Here is a 20,855-nt window from a genome sequence, read left to right as displayed (position 1 = left end):
GTATACATGCAGGCAAAATATTCATACACATAAAATTTTTTTTAATTGAATTTGTTTTTTTGTTCTTTTCCATGGAATTTGAGCTTCCACATTATATTCTTAATTTTACCAGTATCTTCCAAATGTTGCTTTGACATTTGAATTTTTCCTACTTTTTCATGTTTTATTAAATAAATGTATGACTATGCACACGTATATGAACATATACAGGGAAGAATGAGAAAGCGTCTACACACAGATAAAATAAGAATATTCCAAATCATTAGTGAAAGTATATTCTCATGATTTTAACCTATTATTCTTGCAAATGTGTGTTGGGAACAGAGAATCAGAACATCTGTATACCGGTCATAATAAGACATTTGATGGAATTCCATGATAGTTGAATATAGTCTTTGTGACATGAAATGATGTTTCTGGGAAATAAGTAGCTAATTAATTTTATTTTAGAGCACTTGCGGTCTGAGTAAATGTGTGCACAGGTAAACCTGTCTGCTCTTACCCTTCTAGGGAATGTGTGCCAGCAGAAGCGCTGATAACTTGTCATACCCTTCTCCATTGAATGTCATGGAACCAGTAAGCTGCTTTCCTTTTAAGTTTCTGTGACCTGACATAGCTTTTTTTCAGTTTGGATGAAATGCACACTTGTTTTAAATACAGAAGATGATAAGTGGAATTAATTGGAAGTTGGTTTGCCACTTTGTAGTCCTTTGCTGCCTTAGGCCACTAAGAAGCAAGCTTCATTGCAGCTGTGATTTATCTTTATTACTTAAAGGAGATAATGTACCTTAAAAACATTGAATTTGTACTCAAGGAGTTGTTGGAGTTCTTTCACAGTCAGATCCTATATCCTTTAGGCAGAATCTGTAAAATAACTATGAAGTGAGTAAAACTGCACTAGGTGTTCCAGGTGCCCAAATTATTGCTTGAACTTACTATGAATTTAAATTTGTTTTTGTGAATGAAATGGACCAGTTAATTAATTAAGTAGAATTATGCCTTTTACAAGTGAAGGGATTGGGACAATAATTATAGCTAGCATTTTAGCCTTTTTAGTTACCAGTCTTAGCTTGGAGAGAGATTAAGTTTTTCTGATCTCCAGGTCACGGAACTGATGCGGGAACAGTCATACCTGAAGTCTGAATTGGGCCTGGGACTTGGAGAAACGGGATTTGAAATTCCTCCTGGAGAGAGCTCAGAGTCTGTTTTCTCTCAGGCCACATCCGAATCATCTTCTGTCTGCTCCAGTGCCTCCCACACCAACAGAAGAACCAGAGGACCTTCTGGTGGTTCAGGGGGCAAACCCAGAGCCCGCCTAGTGACAAGAAAGAAAATATTCCGAGCTTCAGTGGCCCTGACACCAACTGCTCCCTCTAGAACAGGCTCTGTGCAGACACCTCCAGATCTGGAGAGTTCTGAGGAAGCTGGAGCAGCTGAAGAAGGATCACAGGCTGTAGGACCTAAATCTGAAGTGGAAGAAGGGCAAGGGGCTCTCCCCCTGATGACAACTTCTGAGGAAGGGCATCTGAATGTGGAGCAGGATGAGTTACAGCAAGTCATACGGGAGGTAGGTAAAGGCGGAGTCTGCTGCATTATGCAGATGAGTCTTGTAATAGATTTCACTGAACACCAGTTACGTGGTCTTCTTTTACTATGTATAGTAATTTTCAGATAGCTTTTGAATTATCTTTCCCATTGAGTATGTTTATTAATTTATGTTTTTAATTGCATTTCTGCAAAGTTCATATTTCAGTTTAATTCCAACTCTCTGCTCTAGTGAAAAGGTGTTTATAGAGTTTGAAGGAGGTAAACATGTGACAAGTTCTTTGGACCTCTTATTTCCGCATGTGTAAAATATGTGATTATAATTTAGACCTCATTCATAATTAAAAGAAGTCATAATTCACCTTTATATGAAAAAGTAGGAGGGGGTGATGTAAATAAATATGGATAAGTTGTTCTTTTACCTTTTTTGGCTGGACAAGTGCAGAAATTTTATGATTTTTTCATAGATTGAAATATATTGTGAAAATAGGGTCTATGCTGATAATAAGAGCATGAAGCATTAGCCATAGTTCTACGTCACCACGGGTATAGCAGAAGCTTATGAAGACTAGTAGTTGGAGATCAGAAGTATTGAGAAAATTTATAGAATAACTGCCTGTTAGCTTTCTGTTAGTCTGACAGTATGCCTGAAAAGAATGAGCTCAAGAAGCAAAGATTTATTTTGGCTGGTAGTTTCCGATGTTTCAGTCTCATTTGATCTGTGGTTTATGGGCCCATGATAAAGCAGAGCATCATGTTAGAAAGGGCATGATAGAACAGAGTTGCTCAGCCTTTATTGGCTGGAAGGGAGGGAGGAGAGATGATGACAGGCTAGGGAAGGGACCAGAGCAAGATAGATCTCCCAAGGACATGCTCCCAAGGAGCTCCCTATTTCTTTCTACCAGGTGCCACCTCTTAAATTTCTTCCCAATAGCCCATCAAATTATGAACCAGCAGTGAATTAATCCATTGGTGAGATCAGAGCCTTCATGATCTAGCCACTTCATAAAAGACTCGCTCTGGATATCACTGTATCGGGGACTGAGTCTTCCGGGGAATTTCAGATTTAAACTGTAACACTGTTTTCAGCATTGAGTTTCATTTATAAGACAAATGTGTGTACATCTTTTAGCAAACAAGAGCTCAACAGATAAATTTTATGTCTTTTTAACCTCTTTTCTAATATATCTTGAGTATTTTTTCTGTTCTAAGAATTCTTAAGAATAAGCATAAAGAGGAATTATAGTTGTCCACGTTTTTTCCCAACCAAAGTACTTAAACTCTTGATAAGAAACATCTTTTATTCTTTCTCTGACCCCCACCAAAAGTAGTACTTAGCATGTGTGAGGCCTTAAATCTGACCCCTAGCAAAACTGGTACTTAGCATGTATGAGGTCTTGAATCTGACCCCCAGCAGAAGTGGTGCTTAGCATGTGTGAGGCCCTGAATCTGTCTCCCAACAAAAGAGGTATTTAGCATGTGTGAGGCCCTGAATCTGACCCCCAACAAAGATGATACTTGGCCTATGAGACACCCTGAGTCTTACCACCAGCAAAGGTGGTACTTAACATGTAAGAGGCCCTAAATATGACAACCAGCAAAGGTAGTACTTAGCATGTGGAGGTCCTGAATCTGACCCCCAGTGCTGCTCAAGCAAAACAAAATAAAACAACACAAAAACAGTGAAACCAGCAACATACTTTATAAGGTATCCAAGGTAGTAGAAAAATACATATAAGCCTTGAAATCCTTAAACTTAAATTTAGTAGTAGGATAAACAAGAATAACCAAGAGAAAATTGAAAACTTGCACAGAAAGCATTTAGCAAGGTCTTCCAAAAAGTTTTCATGTTTTAGGCCATTTCAGTTTTTGGATCTTTGGCTTTATGGAAACATTAATTTAAACAAATAAACAAAACACCTCCAAATTTTTAACATTTCTGGTCCCACTAATTCAGATTCCCATATTATTCTAAGTATTCAAGAACTAATAATTTAGGTACAGGAAATGTCAAAATAAGCCAGAGAAATTAGTGGCTCCCAGTTTTCAAACTGCATATATCAGTTTGAATCTAATGTCTTTTTAGAAACAGTTCATAGTACAAAATCTTCCCTCAAGTTGACCAAAGAATAGTGCATATGTATATGGTGTGGTAATTCACATATAAACAGCAGTAGCTTAAGAAGTACATTAAAATAAGCATGGTCAGTTCTGCTGTGAACACACAGATTATGTATGTATCGTTAAACATCTCTGCACTGTGAAAACAAACACAATAAAAACCGTGGGGCATGTGGGTATAGAATAAGGTTAGAGGAAGACATTCCAAACTACATCAGTGACACTGAAAAGTTAAAGTTATAAGTCTAATTAAAACATTAGTACAGTTTTATATATAGTTAAATAGATAGGAAAGTGGTAAACCTTACAATAAATACAATACCTTAAAACACTTGAACTATGTTTGTAAAGTTGAGATTTGGGAGGGTTGGAGCTTGCGAGGTATATTGAGGGGATAGAAGGATGTCCTGAAATCTGACGCTGTAATACCAGGTGTGAGGAGTGCTCACTCACAGGGCTGACGCTGCTGATAACATGGTCAGGTTACCTGCATTTTGTGTTCTTAGTTGGTTCCTAAGTTCAGCTTAATACAGCTGCTTGTGCTCACCTCATGTTTCTCAAGGATGAAATGCAGATAAGCAGACTGTAAGGTGATTGCTAATGTGTAGCAAAGTCATCCAACCTTCACAGGCTAGAATACCTGTGAGTAGTAATCCATTGCTAGGTACATGTTTTATGTCACAGGTCAATATTTAAGTTAAATGAAGTAATCACTCTTACAGTAAGTACATTTGCTAGCTGAGGAAACTAATGTCTTTCTTTTTGCTAAATTTCAGATTTTTGGTTTGAAAGTTTTTCTGAAAACACAATGTTATGTTCCTTGTTTGGCACAAATACTCCCTTTATGCGTGCTTGAGCTCTCAGTTTTAAAGTTTTATTAGCCTGATATGTGCTGCAAGTAGTTTCCAAGGAAGAAAGCATTTGTTTTAGACAGAGCATTGATTCTTTGGCCAATAATACATATTGTAGAAGTCATTTGTTCCCATTATGCTGCCTTGGCCCTAGAGCATTGCTTAATCATTTATAAGAACCTCCCATTAAATATGAAAGATCTTATACTTTGTTGACATTTAAATCGGCATGCTAGGCAAATGTTTGAAGAACTTCAGAATTTGTTACTAAACTCTTAGTGCCAAGCCATCAGCTTGGAATGGAATATGGTGTAGTTTGCAGGAAATCTGGCTTAACATTTACCCTTGCTGTCTAACAAAGAAGGATTTACCAAGCAAAATATATAGATCAAATCAAACATAAGGGAAATATTGATGTACTTAACAAAACAGACTCTTTTAAAGTACTTTAAGAGCATATAAAAATTATAGATACTTAGTCTAGTGCTGGTTATAATTTAAAAAATAATTCATATTGATATCACAGCTCAGTTTTGTGAGTTTTTAAAAAGTTTATTTACAAATGATTTAAAATCCAGATTACTTCTTATTCCATTTATTTCTAACTGGTAATCTTTTAACTAAAATGTCCCCTGTGCTAAATTTCAAGTTTTTAAGTTTATTATGTCAGCTACCAAGAAAATTCAATTCAATTCCAGTTTTCCAGTAAATTCATTGCACCTAACCCCATTAACAGAGGTACCATTCAGAAGGGCAAGGTTCAATCCTGTGATGAATAGTTTTGCAGGTGAGGATTAAGTTTGGCAGGCACTTTCAGGGATGTTTTCTTACTGCACTCCTGGGTGCATGAAAACAATGCTGTCTGTCAGGCCTTTGTTGTCATCATGGCACTGCATGTGAGGTTTTTAAAGAGCGCTTTCATTACTTACAATGTGCAAGTTCAGTGGAATTCCACTTTGGAAGGAGCACATTAAAACAAAGTCCTTTCAGGTAAATATTTAATAAACATATTCTATACTTTAAACTTTTGTCAGATTAAAGATACTCCTTTTCTGCCTAGATTGCATACTCATCATAACTGGAAGAAAAGTACGGTCTTAGAGTTTTCCCTAGTCATCTATGTTTACAGATTTTTAAATAATATATGTATGTGTAAAAATTAAAAGATGACTTAATAGGATGAATGAACATGTGTCATTTGCATAGGAGCAAAGGTAACAATTAAATGTCATAGAGTAAACATAGATTGTCATATGTTTAGTAAAGTTATTCTGTGTTTATTGAAGCTCGTAGGCTTGGTTTATATCTGTCAGTACAACTGACATGTTTTAAACATTATTTTGGTAAAAACACAGTTTGCCATGTATTCCTTTGGAATGTTCTTTTAGAGAGCATTTGAGGGTCATGGCTTTGGGGCACTAGGCACTCAATAGACACCTATTAAATAGATGTGCAGCCCCACACCTGACACTAGTAGTTGTGTGTTGCCAGTAAGCAGTCCTTCCATAATGTCAAGTGTTCTGTCTTCAGTTTTCACAGCTTTTGGGAAATTGCTCGCAGAGTTAATTTTACTATCAGCCCTAGTTGTTTCCTGACTCTGAATCCTCTGTCCTCTCTAGGTTTCTGACTCTGAATCCTCTGTCCTCTCTAGGTTTCTGACTCTGAATCCTCTGTCATCTTTAGGTTTCTGACTCTGAATCCTCTGTCCTCCCTCTAGTTTCCTGACTCTGAATCCTGTTCTCTCTGCAACATGGGGAACTTTAGAACTAATTTGTCTATGAACTTTTTAAATAAAATAACTTACTGTAGTCATTATATTATTTTCAGTGCTAGTCTAAATGTAGTTGCTTCTCAACTTTCTCTTGCTTTTTAAGTCTGATGCCATCTCTCATTCCTCTGCTCTCTTGCCCTCTCATTCATTCATTTACTAAGTGCTTGCTTTATGCTCAAACTAGACCCCTCCCAGAAGTAGCTCACTGCACAATTCCCACTTGACCCTCTTCTCTATTCCTATTTCTTTCTTTTTAGAAAGAAATGAATTTATCAGTCAGTCTCTATTCTACCCCCTTCTGGTCAAACATGCTCTTAATACAGAATTTTTATCTTCCCTGTCACATGAAATTGTAAGTTTTAAGATCTGCCATTATCTAAGAATCTTTTTAAAAGTTTCTTCAAAACGTATTAGCTTTATCATTATTGAACTAATATAATTATTTTTCCCTTTAGTATTTTATGAGACAGTATTCATTTTGTGTGTCCATCTAGAGTAATACGTGCTTGACAATGGAGATTCATTTTTGTTTTCTGTTCTTTTATTGAGACAGGGTCTAACTCTGTTACTCCAGATAGTCTCAAGCTCCTGGACTCAAGTGATCCTCCTGCCTTAGCCTCCCAGGTAGCTGGGAGAACAGATGCAAACCACCCTATAAGCTGCCAGTAATATTCTGGGTTACCCCCAAAATTTAGCATGCATTTTTAGTTGGTAAAATAGCACCCTAGCTAGTTAGCTAGTTTGTTTCTTGAATGATGAAGAGAAAGGAGCAGTAATAAAATCACCATGTTGTAGTGTAGTTGCCTGGAGGGCACTGCTTGTTGTCTTGTCAGTACAGGTTTGCAGTAGATCTTTCTCTGTTTGCTTTATACACGATGGCTGTGACACTCTGGTTTTTATGTTTATGTCTTAATAAATATTCACTAAAAATTAACCTAAAGTGCTACGGACTTAAGAAACTATGTCAATTCAAGTTCTAGAAATGTTGTTGGAAGGTAAAATAAAAATATTTAAATATATAGCAGGGCAGATGATGGATGGCTGTAGCAAAGCCATTTTTGGAAAGACTTCAATTGAGATGTTTTCAGGATGTGTTTAAGAACATTTTAGGAAATAGATCAAGCTGACAGGAAACTGGAAATGTAGAATTCTTAAAAGCTAGTTGAGAGTGTCGCTGTGCTAATTTGGGAAGACATTATCAATTTACTTCAGGAAATGCACATTTAAAGACTTTAGAAAGGGCTGTTTAGAAAGCTATATCATTAAGGCGAAAAGGAAGCACATGGAGTCTTTAGACATCTGGACAAGAAACTCGTAATGGAATTGTCATTGCCTCGGGTCTCTGCTTTTTTCAACAATTGAATGAGTATCCTCTCTCTCTCTCTCTCTCTCTCTCTCTCTCTCTCTCTCTCTGTTCTCTCTCTGTGTTCATTCACATCTGTATAGGTGTGTGCATGTATTTGGAGGCAGAGGACAACCTCATTTGTTTTCCTCAGGAGACTTCTACTTTTTTTTATAAAACAGGGTCTCTCCTGGCCTCTGGTTCATGGATTAGGCTATAGGCTAGGCTGTCTGACTTGTGAGCTTCAGAGATCCACCTGTCTCCACCTCCCCAGTGCCTGGGTTACAAGCACACATCACCATGCCTGACTTTCTTCCTTTTTTCTTTTTTTTTTTAACAAGGATGCTGGGGATCAAACTCAGGTCCTTAGGCTTGCATGGCTAAAACTTCACCAACTTCTCCAGTCCTGATATATTCTTATCTGGAGCCACACAGGTGACAAATGTACCATACCACTAAAGAAACAATGACTTCTTAGAGTTTATGGTTGTTGTTTGGATGTTTTTCATGTTTAAAGAATAAATTTTACTAAACAAAAATTTCTTCCCATATAAAATGTGCATCTTAGAAGCTGGGCATGATGGCACACACCTCTAATCCCAGCATTCCAGAGGCAGAGAGAGAAGCAGACAGAGGCAAGTGGATCTCTGAGATGGGGCCAGCATGGTCTATATAGCAAATTCCAGGCCAGCTGGGACTACAGAGAGACCCTGTCTGAAAAATACTGAAAAAAAGTGCATGTTCGAATAGTGTCTAACTTCTATAATAGTTTGCTTTAATTGATATAACCAGGCAAATTGTGCCTGTATGTCACTTTGTCACCAGCAGGTTTTCTTAGCAGTGAGAGCATGAATTCTGATGACTGCCTTTCCAACAGACATCAGTAAAGGGCAGAAATGCAAACCTCACAGTCAGTCAGTCCTTATATTGTGTCATGAAGTAAATTACTAAAAGGTTTTAAATCTGTGAAGTAATATTTTATCGTGTTCACCACATAACAATTGGGAGTTTACATAATGTCCTTAGCTGAATTTTATCAACCCAGACTTGCATTGCAAATACTTTGTGTGTCACATGAAAGCTGTAGTTTTCTCTGATTTAGCTGACTGCAAATATTAAATGGTATTTATGCTTTTCGAAAAACAATGGAAGTCAACCATATTGTTAAGTGTATATTTTTCTCCTTTTCTATTATAGATTAAAGAGTCTATTGTTGGGGAAATCAGACGAGAAATTGTGAGTGGACTTTTGGCAGCAGTGACTTCAAGTAAAGCATCGAATTCAAAGCAAGATAGTCATTAAATGGAATTTATTAGGTAATGTTCTTTATTTAGCTAGATATAAGTTAACACTTGTTTTTTATTGTTTTCATAATGTAGTTTTGTTTTTATAGCTAAATTTCTATTTTTACAATGTATGTAATATGATGTCCTATGGTGCAAAAACCATATACAACCCATTAAAGCATAAAGAACTCAAATGTTAATCATAGAATTACCTATATTGTAAATTTACTTTGAAATTTCATTATAGTAAATAAATCCTGAAACTGAGCCTTTAGACCTGAATCTTATTGGTTATTTCAGATGTGTAGTTTGTGGAACATGAGTTTGAGAATTAATCACAATTTTTTAATACTCTCCTAATTATTTTGTCTTTAAAGAACCTTCCCATAGATCCATCTAATCATATAAAAACTTTTATGTGGTTTACTTGTTATGATGAATTTTATTTTATCACCTATATCTAATTATGTTTTATGAATTATATATTAATAGCAATGCATGTCATAAGCAACTCCTCGGCTGTCATCTCAAAAGCCAGAGATAAATGAATTAACTCTTTAAAAGATATATAGCAGCCAGAAGATTGTGTGTGCATCTGTGTAGATATCTGTACGTGTATGTAATGAAATTGACATCTCCTTTCAAAGAATTTTCAAAATTGTATTTGAAAAGTGTTTAATGCTGACTTTTCCTTCTTTTTAAGGTTGGCATGGATCCCATTAACTGTAATACTGGCATTATCCTGATTTTTCCTGGTGGAAACATTACCTATTCTTTGGAAGATTCGGTTTGCTGAGCTGGGCTACTGTGTGCAGTGTACAGTGTGCATTTCTGTATGCACTGTGCAGTGTACATGTCCATATGCAATGTACAGTGCATTTTTGTATGCAGCATACAGTATGCATTTCTTCTATGCATATATTTTAAAAAACATACATAGAAACTTAGGCACTTTGTTGAATCATTTCTTAACTATCAGGCTAGGAATTTGTAAAGCCTAATATTTATTTGTATGTCAATATTTTTCCAATTGATTTCCTGCATAGAAGTAATTATAAAACTTGAAAACTTCCAGATATAACCAACTTACAAATATTTCTTCAGACTAGTTTCTTACAACACTGACCTCTATGAGGTATTTACTGTGCAATAACGGATTCATTTTTTGAGAGCTTGAAGCAACCAATGACTTTTCCCTCCACTGCTGTTCATTAGTGTCACTTCCAAGAGGACAAACCATCTGTTGTAAAAATCGCTTTTAATTCTTGAGAAGGCTGCTAAGCAGCAGTAGGGTAGATCCTATGGGGCTACCTACAACTGCTTCTTGTTCTTACACTGTAAGCCTTGTTGCTTTACCCAAAACAAACTTAACTTTATAGCTTACATGGTATTTTTCTTTTTGGAAATGTGCCTTATGTTAAACACTATGTGCTTTCTGCATTGTCAAAATGTCTTATTATAAGGAGATGTTTCTTCTGTCTTTTAGACTAAATAGTAGTATTATCAAAATAATGGGGCCTGTGACTTGAATGAATAGAAATGAATAAGCAGGCTTTAGTTTTTCCAAAATGACAGGTGTGTTTTCCTCAGATATAAATGATTTTCATTCAGTTTTAACCTTTGGAAACTCTTGGTTTTTCTGAAAGAAAAAGGAAAATGGTTTCTTATTTGGTATTATATGTGTCAAATAAATGTATAAAGTAACAACCAAATGTTGTTAGAAAGTAGTCTTTTAGCATTTATAATTTTCAGCTCATACTATGTTTATCTGGGAAGTTTTAGTCAAAAGTGGTTGAAATATTAACATTGTTCCTTGAAAGAGTATCTAAAAGGTTTATAAATGTTTGAAATATCACACAAAGGCTGATTTCTAAAAAATTAAACAATAAAGTATTTATTTTGCCTAAAATGTTGTTCATTTCTTTTCTTGAACTACAACATGAAGAGTTTGGATTACATGATGACTGATGCTCCCTCCCCTGAGAGGCTTCCAAGGAGCTTCAGAAAGTGCAGCCCACCCCACCAGAGTGACAGTGGTGTTCCAGCCTTAGAGTTCCTTTCTAAGGCTCGGTTGCACTTCTCTTTAAAATATACTGTTAAGCTATAAAGAACAAATATTAAGGCAGGCATGGTATGCATGCCTGTGATCTCCTTACTGAATAAGTTGAGGTGGGAGAATCAAGAGTCAAAGCCATCCCCACCTACGTATCAGGTTCGACACCAGTCTGGACTACATATGACTGCCTCAAAAAACAAAAAGAAACAGACATTGAAACATTAGTCTATTGTTAGTCAAATTATTCAGCAATTAAACCAGTTGATTGTGACAATAATGGGAAACATGAAAGCATACATCCCACATTAATAGTGACATAGGCATCCATAATTTTGACTATTTGTAGTTTTAGCCACTTTTAGTTTATTTCTAATAGAACAGTATTCTCAGATTTGAATGATCAAAACTACAGATACAACAATTGAAACAAGCTGAGCTAGCTGGCAAATGAATAGGAATTAGGTGAATCTCAACGCTGTACTTTCCCTCTCCTTGCATGAAAAGTTATGTTCTGGGGCTGGAGCGATGGCTCAGCAGTTAGGAGTACCGACTGCTTTTGCAGAGGACCTAGGTTCAATTCCCAGTACCCACATGGTGGCTACGAATCGTCCTTAACTCCAGTTCCAGGGGAGTCTGAAGCCCTCTTCTGACCTCCGCGGCATTGCACGACATGGGTGCATTCACATACATACAGGCAATACACTCATACATATAAAATAAAAATAAAATATTAAAAAAAGAAACGTTATGTCCAAGCTACCATGCTATGTAGATGAGTAATGGAGCTCTAAAATAGATGGAATATAAGGCATTTAAAAACTTGTTTTTATTTTATGTGCATGAGTGTTTTACCAGCCTGTAAGTGCACTGAGGTTGTACACTGCTTACAGAAGCCAGCAGAGGACATTTGATTCCTTGGAACTTGAGTTATGGATGGTTATAGCTGCCTTTTAACTTAAAAGTAAGCTTAATAGTGTTCAATTTTAAAAAGAATTTGAGAGAGAGTAGCTTATAATGGTCAGAGAAGTCTACCAAGTAGTTTAAAGACAGGGAAGTTGAGACTGGGTTTCATTACTCAATAGGAACATTAGCAAAAGTTATCCAGAATGCCAAAATTGAATTTAAATTACTATGTGCCTGATGAGAGCAATGTTTTTAAAGATACAAATTGTTCGTACCTCCTGTACACCGTGCCAAGACCCTTCACAGAAAAAGGCATAGAAGAAAACCCTGAAATGAGTTTTGAAGTTTGTAGTCACCGATATACCAACAATGGCCAATTTCTCAGACTTAAAGCACATGTTGTACCAATTCCTTTTTAGGAAGGGATTAGTGGTTAAAAACAAGTGCACCTGTGTTAAACACTGTAATTTGTTATTCGTGTTCTTGAGTTAATTGTTTAGTAAATCCATGTACAGATGATTCATGGTTTTCTTTCAGTAGAAGTCAGTTCCTTCTATTATTTCTGTAGTCTCAAGGTTAAAATAAAAAAATACCTTGAAGTATTATAAAGCAGATGCTATCTCAGTAGACTCACAAACATCTATTACATCCCCACCTGGACACAGAATAATTAGGGATATTACTCAAACCTCAGTTGTGAATGTCTTGATTTATATTTGGTCAGAAATGATTCCATTGTTACCTATTAACACATGCAAAATATAAGCATTCAAATAGAAATAATATGATTATTGAGACCAACTTATGAGGACAAGTGGGAAGGTGTTAGTGATGAGAAACAATGTAATTTTCCATCATGCTGAAACATGGTGCTTCTTAAATCATGCTCACTAATGCTGAGGATCCATGAGAGCAATTCATGTATCTTTACAGTAGCCTTATAGAAACATGATTCTAAGTGCTTTCCTCACTTGCCCTTCTTCTCCACTAGAATTCTTAATTAGCTGATGTTGTATACCACGCTGTTTGGAAGAGGAGAACCTTCTTTTAGGTGTCACCAGTGTATACCTTAGTGGCAAACCAGCATTGCTCATAGCTTACCATTCTCCCATGAATCCCTGGTGAAATCGTCATTTCAGCTTTCAGTCTGATCCCTGGGCTTTGATGGGTAGAAAGCACCAATGTAGGCAGGACTCCTGTTCTCTGCCAAACATCCTCATTCAGATTAACTCATTCAAATCCACTCTGGCTGAATCTTAGAAAGATTCAACAACCTGTTCTCTTACTTTTAAGAACAGACAAATATTTTAATGACATGTTTAGGATCCTTACTTTTAAATTATTTTCTACTCTAAAATATCACAGATTTAGTCAACATTCAATGAAAAAAATTAAAAACTAATACATTTTCTTAATTTTTTATATTTTAATTTTTGCCAATGTGTGTGTATGTGTGTATGCACACGTGTGTGCAGGTGCCCATGGAGGCCAGAAGAGAGTAGTGGATCCACTGGAGTTGGAGCTTCAGGAGGTTGTGAGCCTCCCCACATGAGTGCTGGGAATGCCAGGCCTCCACAAGAGCAGCAAGTGCTCTTCATTGCTGAGCCATGTCTTCAACCCCCAGCAGTTAGCTTTTTATTATTTTATTTTACCACTGGCCAATTTAATAACATTATTAGTATTTGAGCTAAGTCTTCTAAAATTCATGAATGTGAATTATTATTTGGTGTAATTTCTTATTAGTTTCCCATTGAAGTATAAGAAGGTCAAAGCAGGACAAAACATAACTATCAGATATAATTCTAAACCAATTTGAGAAAAGACACTAAATCCCTGGAAGACTCTTTCTTTGGTCCATTTTGCTTGTAATGCTCATAATGAAAAGAGAAGACTGAAATCACTGGTAATTCCCTGGATTCTCAACATACATTTTGACAAATTATTTTTAGAAAGTAAAACAGGACTTAAGGAAACATAATCCTTTGCCACAAATTTAAGTCGTTAATAGTATACAGTGGTGAATATCATTCATGATTTGGGGAACATTTTCCCCAAATGGGCTTAACTTTTCCCAATTTGGGGTTTAAATCTAAAGGTCTATTTACAATGTTTCTTGGTTAACTAATGAATTCACTACATTAAAGAAAAGCTGGCTGCAAAACGCTTTTCAAAATAATTCCCTTATTCCTTTCAGTTGACAGCAAAAGCAAAGGGAATGAAAAAGAAGCCTGTGTGTGTGTGTGTGTGTGTGTGTGTGTGTGTGTGTGCATGTGTGCACATATCAATTATTTGCTTCATAATTTTAAATTTGGAAAAATATTCTTCTAAAATACAAATGATAGAAATCAAGCTTCCAAACTTTCAGCTGAGTGTGGTGGCTCATACCTGTAATCTTAGCACTGGAATGAGGCAGGAGGATTGTCAGGGGTTCAAGGTGAACCTGAGCTACATACATAGTGAAGTCCAAGCCAGCCCATTCTACGGGGAGAGACAGTCTACAGTCAAACAAACAAACAAACAAATCTTTGCAACATTTGAGGTGATAGAATATGGATTAAAAAAAAAAACTTGAGAAAAACTAACAAATTAAGCCAGTTTATTCTTTGTGTGTGGTGTATGTACATGATCCTGTGTCTGTGCATGTAGAGCCCAGAGGTCAATGTTTAATGTCTTCTTCAATAACTGTCCACCTTATTTTTTCAGAGCAGTCTCTGAACTTGGAGCTCATAAATTCAGATTGACTGGATAACAGCTCCAAGGATCCTCCTGTCTCCTTGCCAGCTCAGATTGCATTCATGGGCCACCACTCCTGGCTTTTCTGTAGGTGCTGAGGATTGAATTTAGGTCCTTATGCTTGCACAACAAACACTTTACCAACTGAGCCATCTCTCCAGCCCCAGTTTATTCTCACTCTTACTGTGAAGTCCAAATTAAATGATTTGATTTGTTATCAACACATATATCACAAGCAAAATATTGTCAATTCAGTAGACATTATAATTACTTTTGAGAGGTTCTGATAGTCAGAATGTTAGATTCTGTTGATGTGTGGTAACCAACTAATTCTCGACTTAATATGATTCTGAACAACATACAGTCTGAAGTAGAAAAATAGTCAACTGCTAGATAATGCACATAATTCAGATCACAGATTAGAGAGGCACTGCACTATGGATGATACTATATCTTCTTCCTGGAAGGAAGAAATGTGCCATTTGGGCCAGGGGATTGCTAAGGGAATGACCAAGTCTATCTCAGAGAGGGAATCAAAATGTGCAGCCATCTATATTTTATGACCTTGACCTCTCTTACAGGAAAGAAGAGAAGACACAGTTTTGAGAAGTGGTGGCCACTGCCAACTTCCTGGTTTCTTATCCAAACAAGGAACATTTAGCCACCTCCAAAATATTCTGACATAATACTAGAAAAATCTCCCATATACACTAAGTGCTTCTTCCCAGATCATCTGCTTCTGAGGTTGCTGGTCTGAGATCGCATAGTTATTTCCCTGAATCATAAGTGATTTCTAATTGATAATGCTGGTTTGTGATATAGCTATCAGAAGATGTTTACACAAATAAGGTATAGGCTCACTCGTGGAATCTAAAAAAAAAAAAAAGAAAAGAAAAAAGTTGATTTTATAGCAATTGAGAGAATAGAAGCTACCAGAAGCTGGGGCAAAAGAGAAGAGGAAAGGGTGACTGGGATAAAGCTGAATGCCAGAGCATGTGCCTGCCATGCAGAGGCCCCGAGTCTCCAGCACTGAAGAAGGGGAGGTGAGGGATGGGAAGAAGTCGATCATGAGTCCTAAGTTACAGTTGCACTGGCATGAAACATTCTGATATGCTGTGGCCCAATAGAGAGACCAGATGATGATATATTGTATGCTTTAAGAAGCCAGGAATAAAAGGAATTTGAAAATTTTTAACATAAATAAATGATAGATGTTTGAGGAGATGTATGTTCAGCCTGATTTAAACACTATACAATATGTACATGCATAGAAACATCACATGGTAGCCCATATATATATATGGGCTATATATATCACATTTATTTTTATGTCTGATTTTTAAAAAGTGAAATAAACAAGAATCTAAAGAGAACTTTACAGTGTCCACACAAAGCCCATGGTTTTGCAGTTACTTCATTATTAATATATATATATATTTGGCTTCTTTAAGGAGAAATATGAGAATAGTTTTATTTCATACTTGAATTTAGGACATTTATCTTTCACAAGAATATATTAGGCTCAGGAGGATTACAGTCGCCTTTGTATCCAGATTTTTGTTTCAAGAAATTTATTATTGAGTATTTAATTTTGCTCCATAATTTACTCTTCAGTAATAAGGAATATAACCCTAAAATCATCTCATTTCTATAGTCATTATTTTTCTCTTTCTGTAGGAGACTATATTTTCTAAAGATGGATCCACTTAGTCTTCTAAAACTTTGCTACTCCCTCATGAGGAGCTGGAATTTAGGGCTGGAGCGATGACTCTGGTTAACGGTATTTGCCGATCTTGCACAAAGTTTAGGTTGTCCCTAGCACCCACACTGGGCAGATTACAACCACTTGGTACTCCTGGTCCAAGAGATCTTACATCCTCTTCTGGTCTTTGTGAGAACCTGCACACATGTGGTGCACATAAACACATGCAGATACACACATACACACGTAAATGAATAAATCATTAAAAATAAATTATCTAGAGTTTATCTCTTCTCCTTGCAACTGGCTGTGTCTTTGTGACTGCTTCAAACAGTAGAGTGCAGTAGAAGTGATGGCCTGCCACTTTCTAGATTATGACAGGAAATGTCACGCACTTTCATGTAATTCACTTTAGATGATTAGTCTTCTTGACAACCTATCATGTTGTCAAGAAGACTAAGAGCCTGGGAAGAGGCCCATGTAGAGAACAGAAGCTTCTGGCTTCTGGCCCTAGCTGAACTCCCATGCAATTGTCAGCACCAAATTGTTAATCCTGAATGTCAGTTATTCCAATGTGGGTTCTCTAGCTGCAATAAAGCCCCATATCAGGTGGCACAGCATGGACGTGAGAGAAGTTCCTGCTAAGCCTTGCCAAAATTGCAGGTGCATGAACAATGATTATTGCTACTTAAGCCCCTAACTTTGGGGGAAACTTTATACATCTGCTAATATCTGCTGTAATTTTGATATTTAGAAGTTGGGTGCTGTCATAACCCAAAGCACTGGCATTGGCTTTGAGATAGTGTTTGTAAAAGCCAAAAAATTGTCAAATAGAATGTCAGTGGAAATCTGAAAAACTTCCAGGAAGTCATCAATGAAGGCCTAAAGGAAAGTAAGTGACACACAGAGTCTGACCACCAAAACATCTGTGGTAATATGGTAAAGAACTACACCTGTTAAACTCAACGATCCATTTAAGAAGAGTTCCAGGCAAATTATTGAAAATGAGCTTGATTTTTCTCTCATTGAAATGCAGATGGCAAGGAAAGAGCTAAAAATAAACATACAGAGCTAGAAGGTGCCATGTTTAAAATAAAATTGTTTCTTATGCCAGATTCTCATAAAATATACTAAAAATTATTTCTGGAAAAGATGAAATCCAGGTTGAGTTCTTAAGATCGTTGGTTAAAAGATTTAAAAGAGTGGCTCATAAAACACTGCAAACAATAAAGTTTCCAGAAGGACTTTTAAAGTCCTGCCCACCCACATTGTTTCTGTGAAGTAACAGAGTATCCAAGACTCACACAGAGATGACAAAAGAATGAAGTAGAAAACCACTTCTTTGGGAATCTAGCTTTGGTCTAATGGAGTTGATTATTAATTGATATGTGAAAAATCATCAAGATTTTAAATAATTTTTATGCACTTGAACCAAAGGCAAATGAAACAATATAAAATGTAGAGACCTCTAGATCCATGAAGTTTTAGAATTCAGCAGATTATTTTTAACTTATTCGCTGCCTTGCTTGGATGAAATGTTCTGTATATGTCTTAAATATTCATGCGTAGTTTACAAAGGGCATATGCTATTACTGATGCTACTGTGAGATGAGAACAAGATGTTCCAATCCATTACTTGAGCAGGTTTTAAACACTTCAAACAAACTGCAGCTCTTTGAGACAGATTCAATATGCTTCTTTGTATGGTGCAGTTCAACCAACCTACTACCTTCTAGCCTACCTTCCATCCATAATTCATGCTTGAATCATTTTCTGAATTTATTCTGAGTTTCTATAAATGCATTGAATACACATGCACTTAATATTTCAGAGAAGCTGTGGGTTGCTTTTCTAAAAGATCGGTACAATATTTCAGGTTTTTTCTTCGAACATAATATTCTTCTTAATGACCTTGGTGATTATACTGTCTACAAAATAGGGATTGACTAAAATATTACTTCAGTAGCTTTGACTATAAATCTCAGAAGAGGGATTTGACAAGTGTTAAGTGCCTATATGAGGAACAGTTCATGGATTATGGGAAATAAAGTAGGAAACAAATATTTTATCAAATGTGGTTAGGAGAAAGCCATAAATATTGGCAGCACCACGTTTGAACAGTGATGAGGATTACTCAGTGTCACTTCTGGTATTCATTCCACTGGTATTCACTGTGAGAAGGTACACTGTGGTCTAAATATATCTGAATGGCTTCCTATGCATTTGGTGGGTGGGGGTGAAGCTGGTGCTGCAGAAGCTACATATTTGGGGTTGTCTTGGGCCCTGGGTGAAGTATTCCCTTCCCCGGCAGTGTGTATTTGCAGCGTTGAAAGTAACTCACACAGTACCAGCTGAGCTGCATTCCTTGTAAAACAATCTTATTATGGCAATCCCAAAGACCTGAGCACCAGTGATAATTTCCAGAGTGAACTGTTCCCAAGATGAAGTAGAGAAACCTCAGCAGCCCATCTTTTTCTCTGTCACTCTTGTTTATGAAAACCTAAAAATGTGAATGAGCCTTTCTTGTTTGTGTTCCCCAAGCTTAGAAGGACATGTATGGGAATCGTTGCTGTGATTTAGCACACTCGTGCAAGTTCTGTACAAGTAGCGGTCTACTCTTTCCATAACCAGTCACTTTTTCCAGATTCAAAGTTACTTACAAAGAAACACGCTACATTTATTCAAATCATTCACTCAAGATCTCCTGTTGTATGATGATGGAATCTCACATGTCATTTGCCTGTCATTTCATTGGGCCACTTCTGTACAGTGTAACCAAGGGAATGACAGTCACACATTTTTCCCTAATTTCTTGTGGTAGGATAATTTTTCCATATTACTTTGTATTTGTTTCCCCAATATTTTTCTCATTCCAGTAGGAAAACAAGCGCCAAGCCTTGTCTCCCTTTGTTTCACGCTGTGCTGTTGGGATGATTCTCTAACTCTAAGAGAAGATGACTATTGTTTGGGACTCGGTACTCCACAGGACTCATTTTTTGAAGGTCATGTGAGAAAATCATGACCACCACATTACAGCAATACCTTTACATGTCAGGGCTCCTGGAGAAGTGGACATGGCCAGGTTTGAGTATTCTTTGATGGGATTCCACTGTTTCATTCATGTTGACTTCTCTTGTAAAACACTCTCTGAAGAAGGACTTCAAATAAGGAAAAAGACTATATACACTTTGTCTAGAAACTCCTCAGGGAGACAGAGGAAAAACCTTTGTGATAGCCATAGTTTAGATTAAAGTAAATAAGCTAAACCTTGAATTGTATACACCTGTAATCCCAGCACTCGTGGGGCTAAGGTTGAAAGATGGCAAGTTTAAGGCCAGCCTGGATTCACTAGCAAGACCCTGTCTCAAAACAAAACAAACTAACAGCAACTAATATAAAGCAACTGCCTATGACTGCATCACAGGGAAGTCAGGAAATTTAAACAAAGGACATATAAATTTGAGGGATTGCGGAAGTTGGTGTTTTCCCCAAGTTGATTTCTTATATTTATCTGCTTTCTTAAAATGAGCCTCATGCTATGCTTAGATTAAAAACCATCTGTGCTTTTGTCTTGAGGATCAGCTGGTGGAGAGGCCAAGGAATACTATGGACAAAGAGTGATTTCTTTAAAAGTTAGCCAGTCAGATGTGGGTTAACTGATCTTAGGATACAAATGAGATGAGCTTTTAATCCGTTCTTTAGATGTGCAGAAATGGAATCTTTTATTTCTCCAAAACCGAGATTGCTCACGTTTTCTATTTGCATTTCATACTTATCAAAGTATAGTTTTCAAATAAAATGACTGACTTCTACAGCTACAAAATTAGTATCAATGATCAATTGAATTTATTACTGAGGAAACTAGAAGATAGGATTGGTAATTGAAATCATAGAAAACAAGTAGAATTCTACAATTTGAAGAAAAAATGAAATTAGACTATTAAACAAAATTTTAATATTTTTTTGAGACAAAATCTTGTTTTGTAGCTTAGGCTGACATCAAGCAGGTGATCTTCCTACCTTAGCTTCAGTGTTAGGATAACAGGCATAGGCCACCACACACAACTGTTAGATGAAAAGTTAAAACCTTAGGCTATAATCTTTTATGTCAGAAAGAAGTTATTTATTTTTTTAGGGTATAATTCATCTCAAATACTATTGGAAAAAAATAACAAATTTTTATCTGCTTTCTATAAACCAACATTTATGTCTTTTAGAGTTATATATCCCAATTAAAAGGAAATAAACTGAAAAATAGTTCAGTTCCTTTAGACAATCAGCCTTTTGCCTATTTTCACATTTGGGATTTTTCTCTTTAGTGTGACAAAGTAAATATATTTTCTCTAAAAGTGGGAAATTTAAGGTCATTCTTTCTGAGTAATAATTCCAAAAGTACAATGAAATATTTGCCAGTGTTGTGGCATTTCTTTCATGTAAAATTGTGAATCAATATTGATTTTTTAATTGTAAAAGTGTGTTCACAAGTCTTAAAAAGAATTAATGAAACTAATGCTTAATGGATTTTAAATGCAAAATTTATGAATT

At 36.3% G+C, this 20,855-nt stretch overlaps 1 protein-coding gene across 3 annotated transcripts in view; it reads left to right on the top strand.

Moving 5' to 3' along the window:
* Itprid2 (ITPR interacting domain containing 2) overlaps positions 1–10,817 on the top strand; it is a 39,059-nt gene extending 28,242 nt beyond the window's left edge. For 2 of the 3 annotated variants that reach the window (XM_008827953.3, XM_029561052.1), the window contains 4 exons: positions 511–576; positions 1,103–1,567; positions 8,828–8,946; positions 9,620–10,817. In XM_008827953.3, the coding sequence (XP_008826175.1) occupies positions 511–576; positions 1,103–1,567; positions 8,828–8,932 (636 nt within the window). In that variant the 3' untranslated portion in view covers positions 8,933–8,946; positions 9,620–10,817. The remainder of the gene's footprint in view (positions 1–510; positions 577–1,102; positions 1,568–8,827; positions 8,947–9,619) is intronic. The other variant, XM_017796878.2, reaches the window with a different exon arrangement.
* The last annotated feature ends 10,038 nt before the right edge of the window (positions 10,818–20,855 follow it).

The sequence above is a fragment of the Nannospalax galili genome, unplaced genomic scaffold, assembly GCF_000622305.1.
Source record: "Nannospalax galili isolate Female #2095 unplaced genomic scaffold, S.galili_v1.0 scaffold892, whole genome shotgun sequence".
Lineage (NCBI taxonomy): Eukaryota > Metazoa > Chordata > Mammalia > Rodentia > Spalacidae > Nannospalax > Nannospalax galili.
This window is presented reverse-complemented; position numbering and strand designations above follow the sequence as displayed.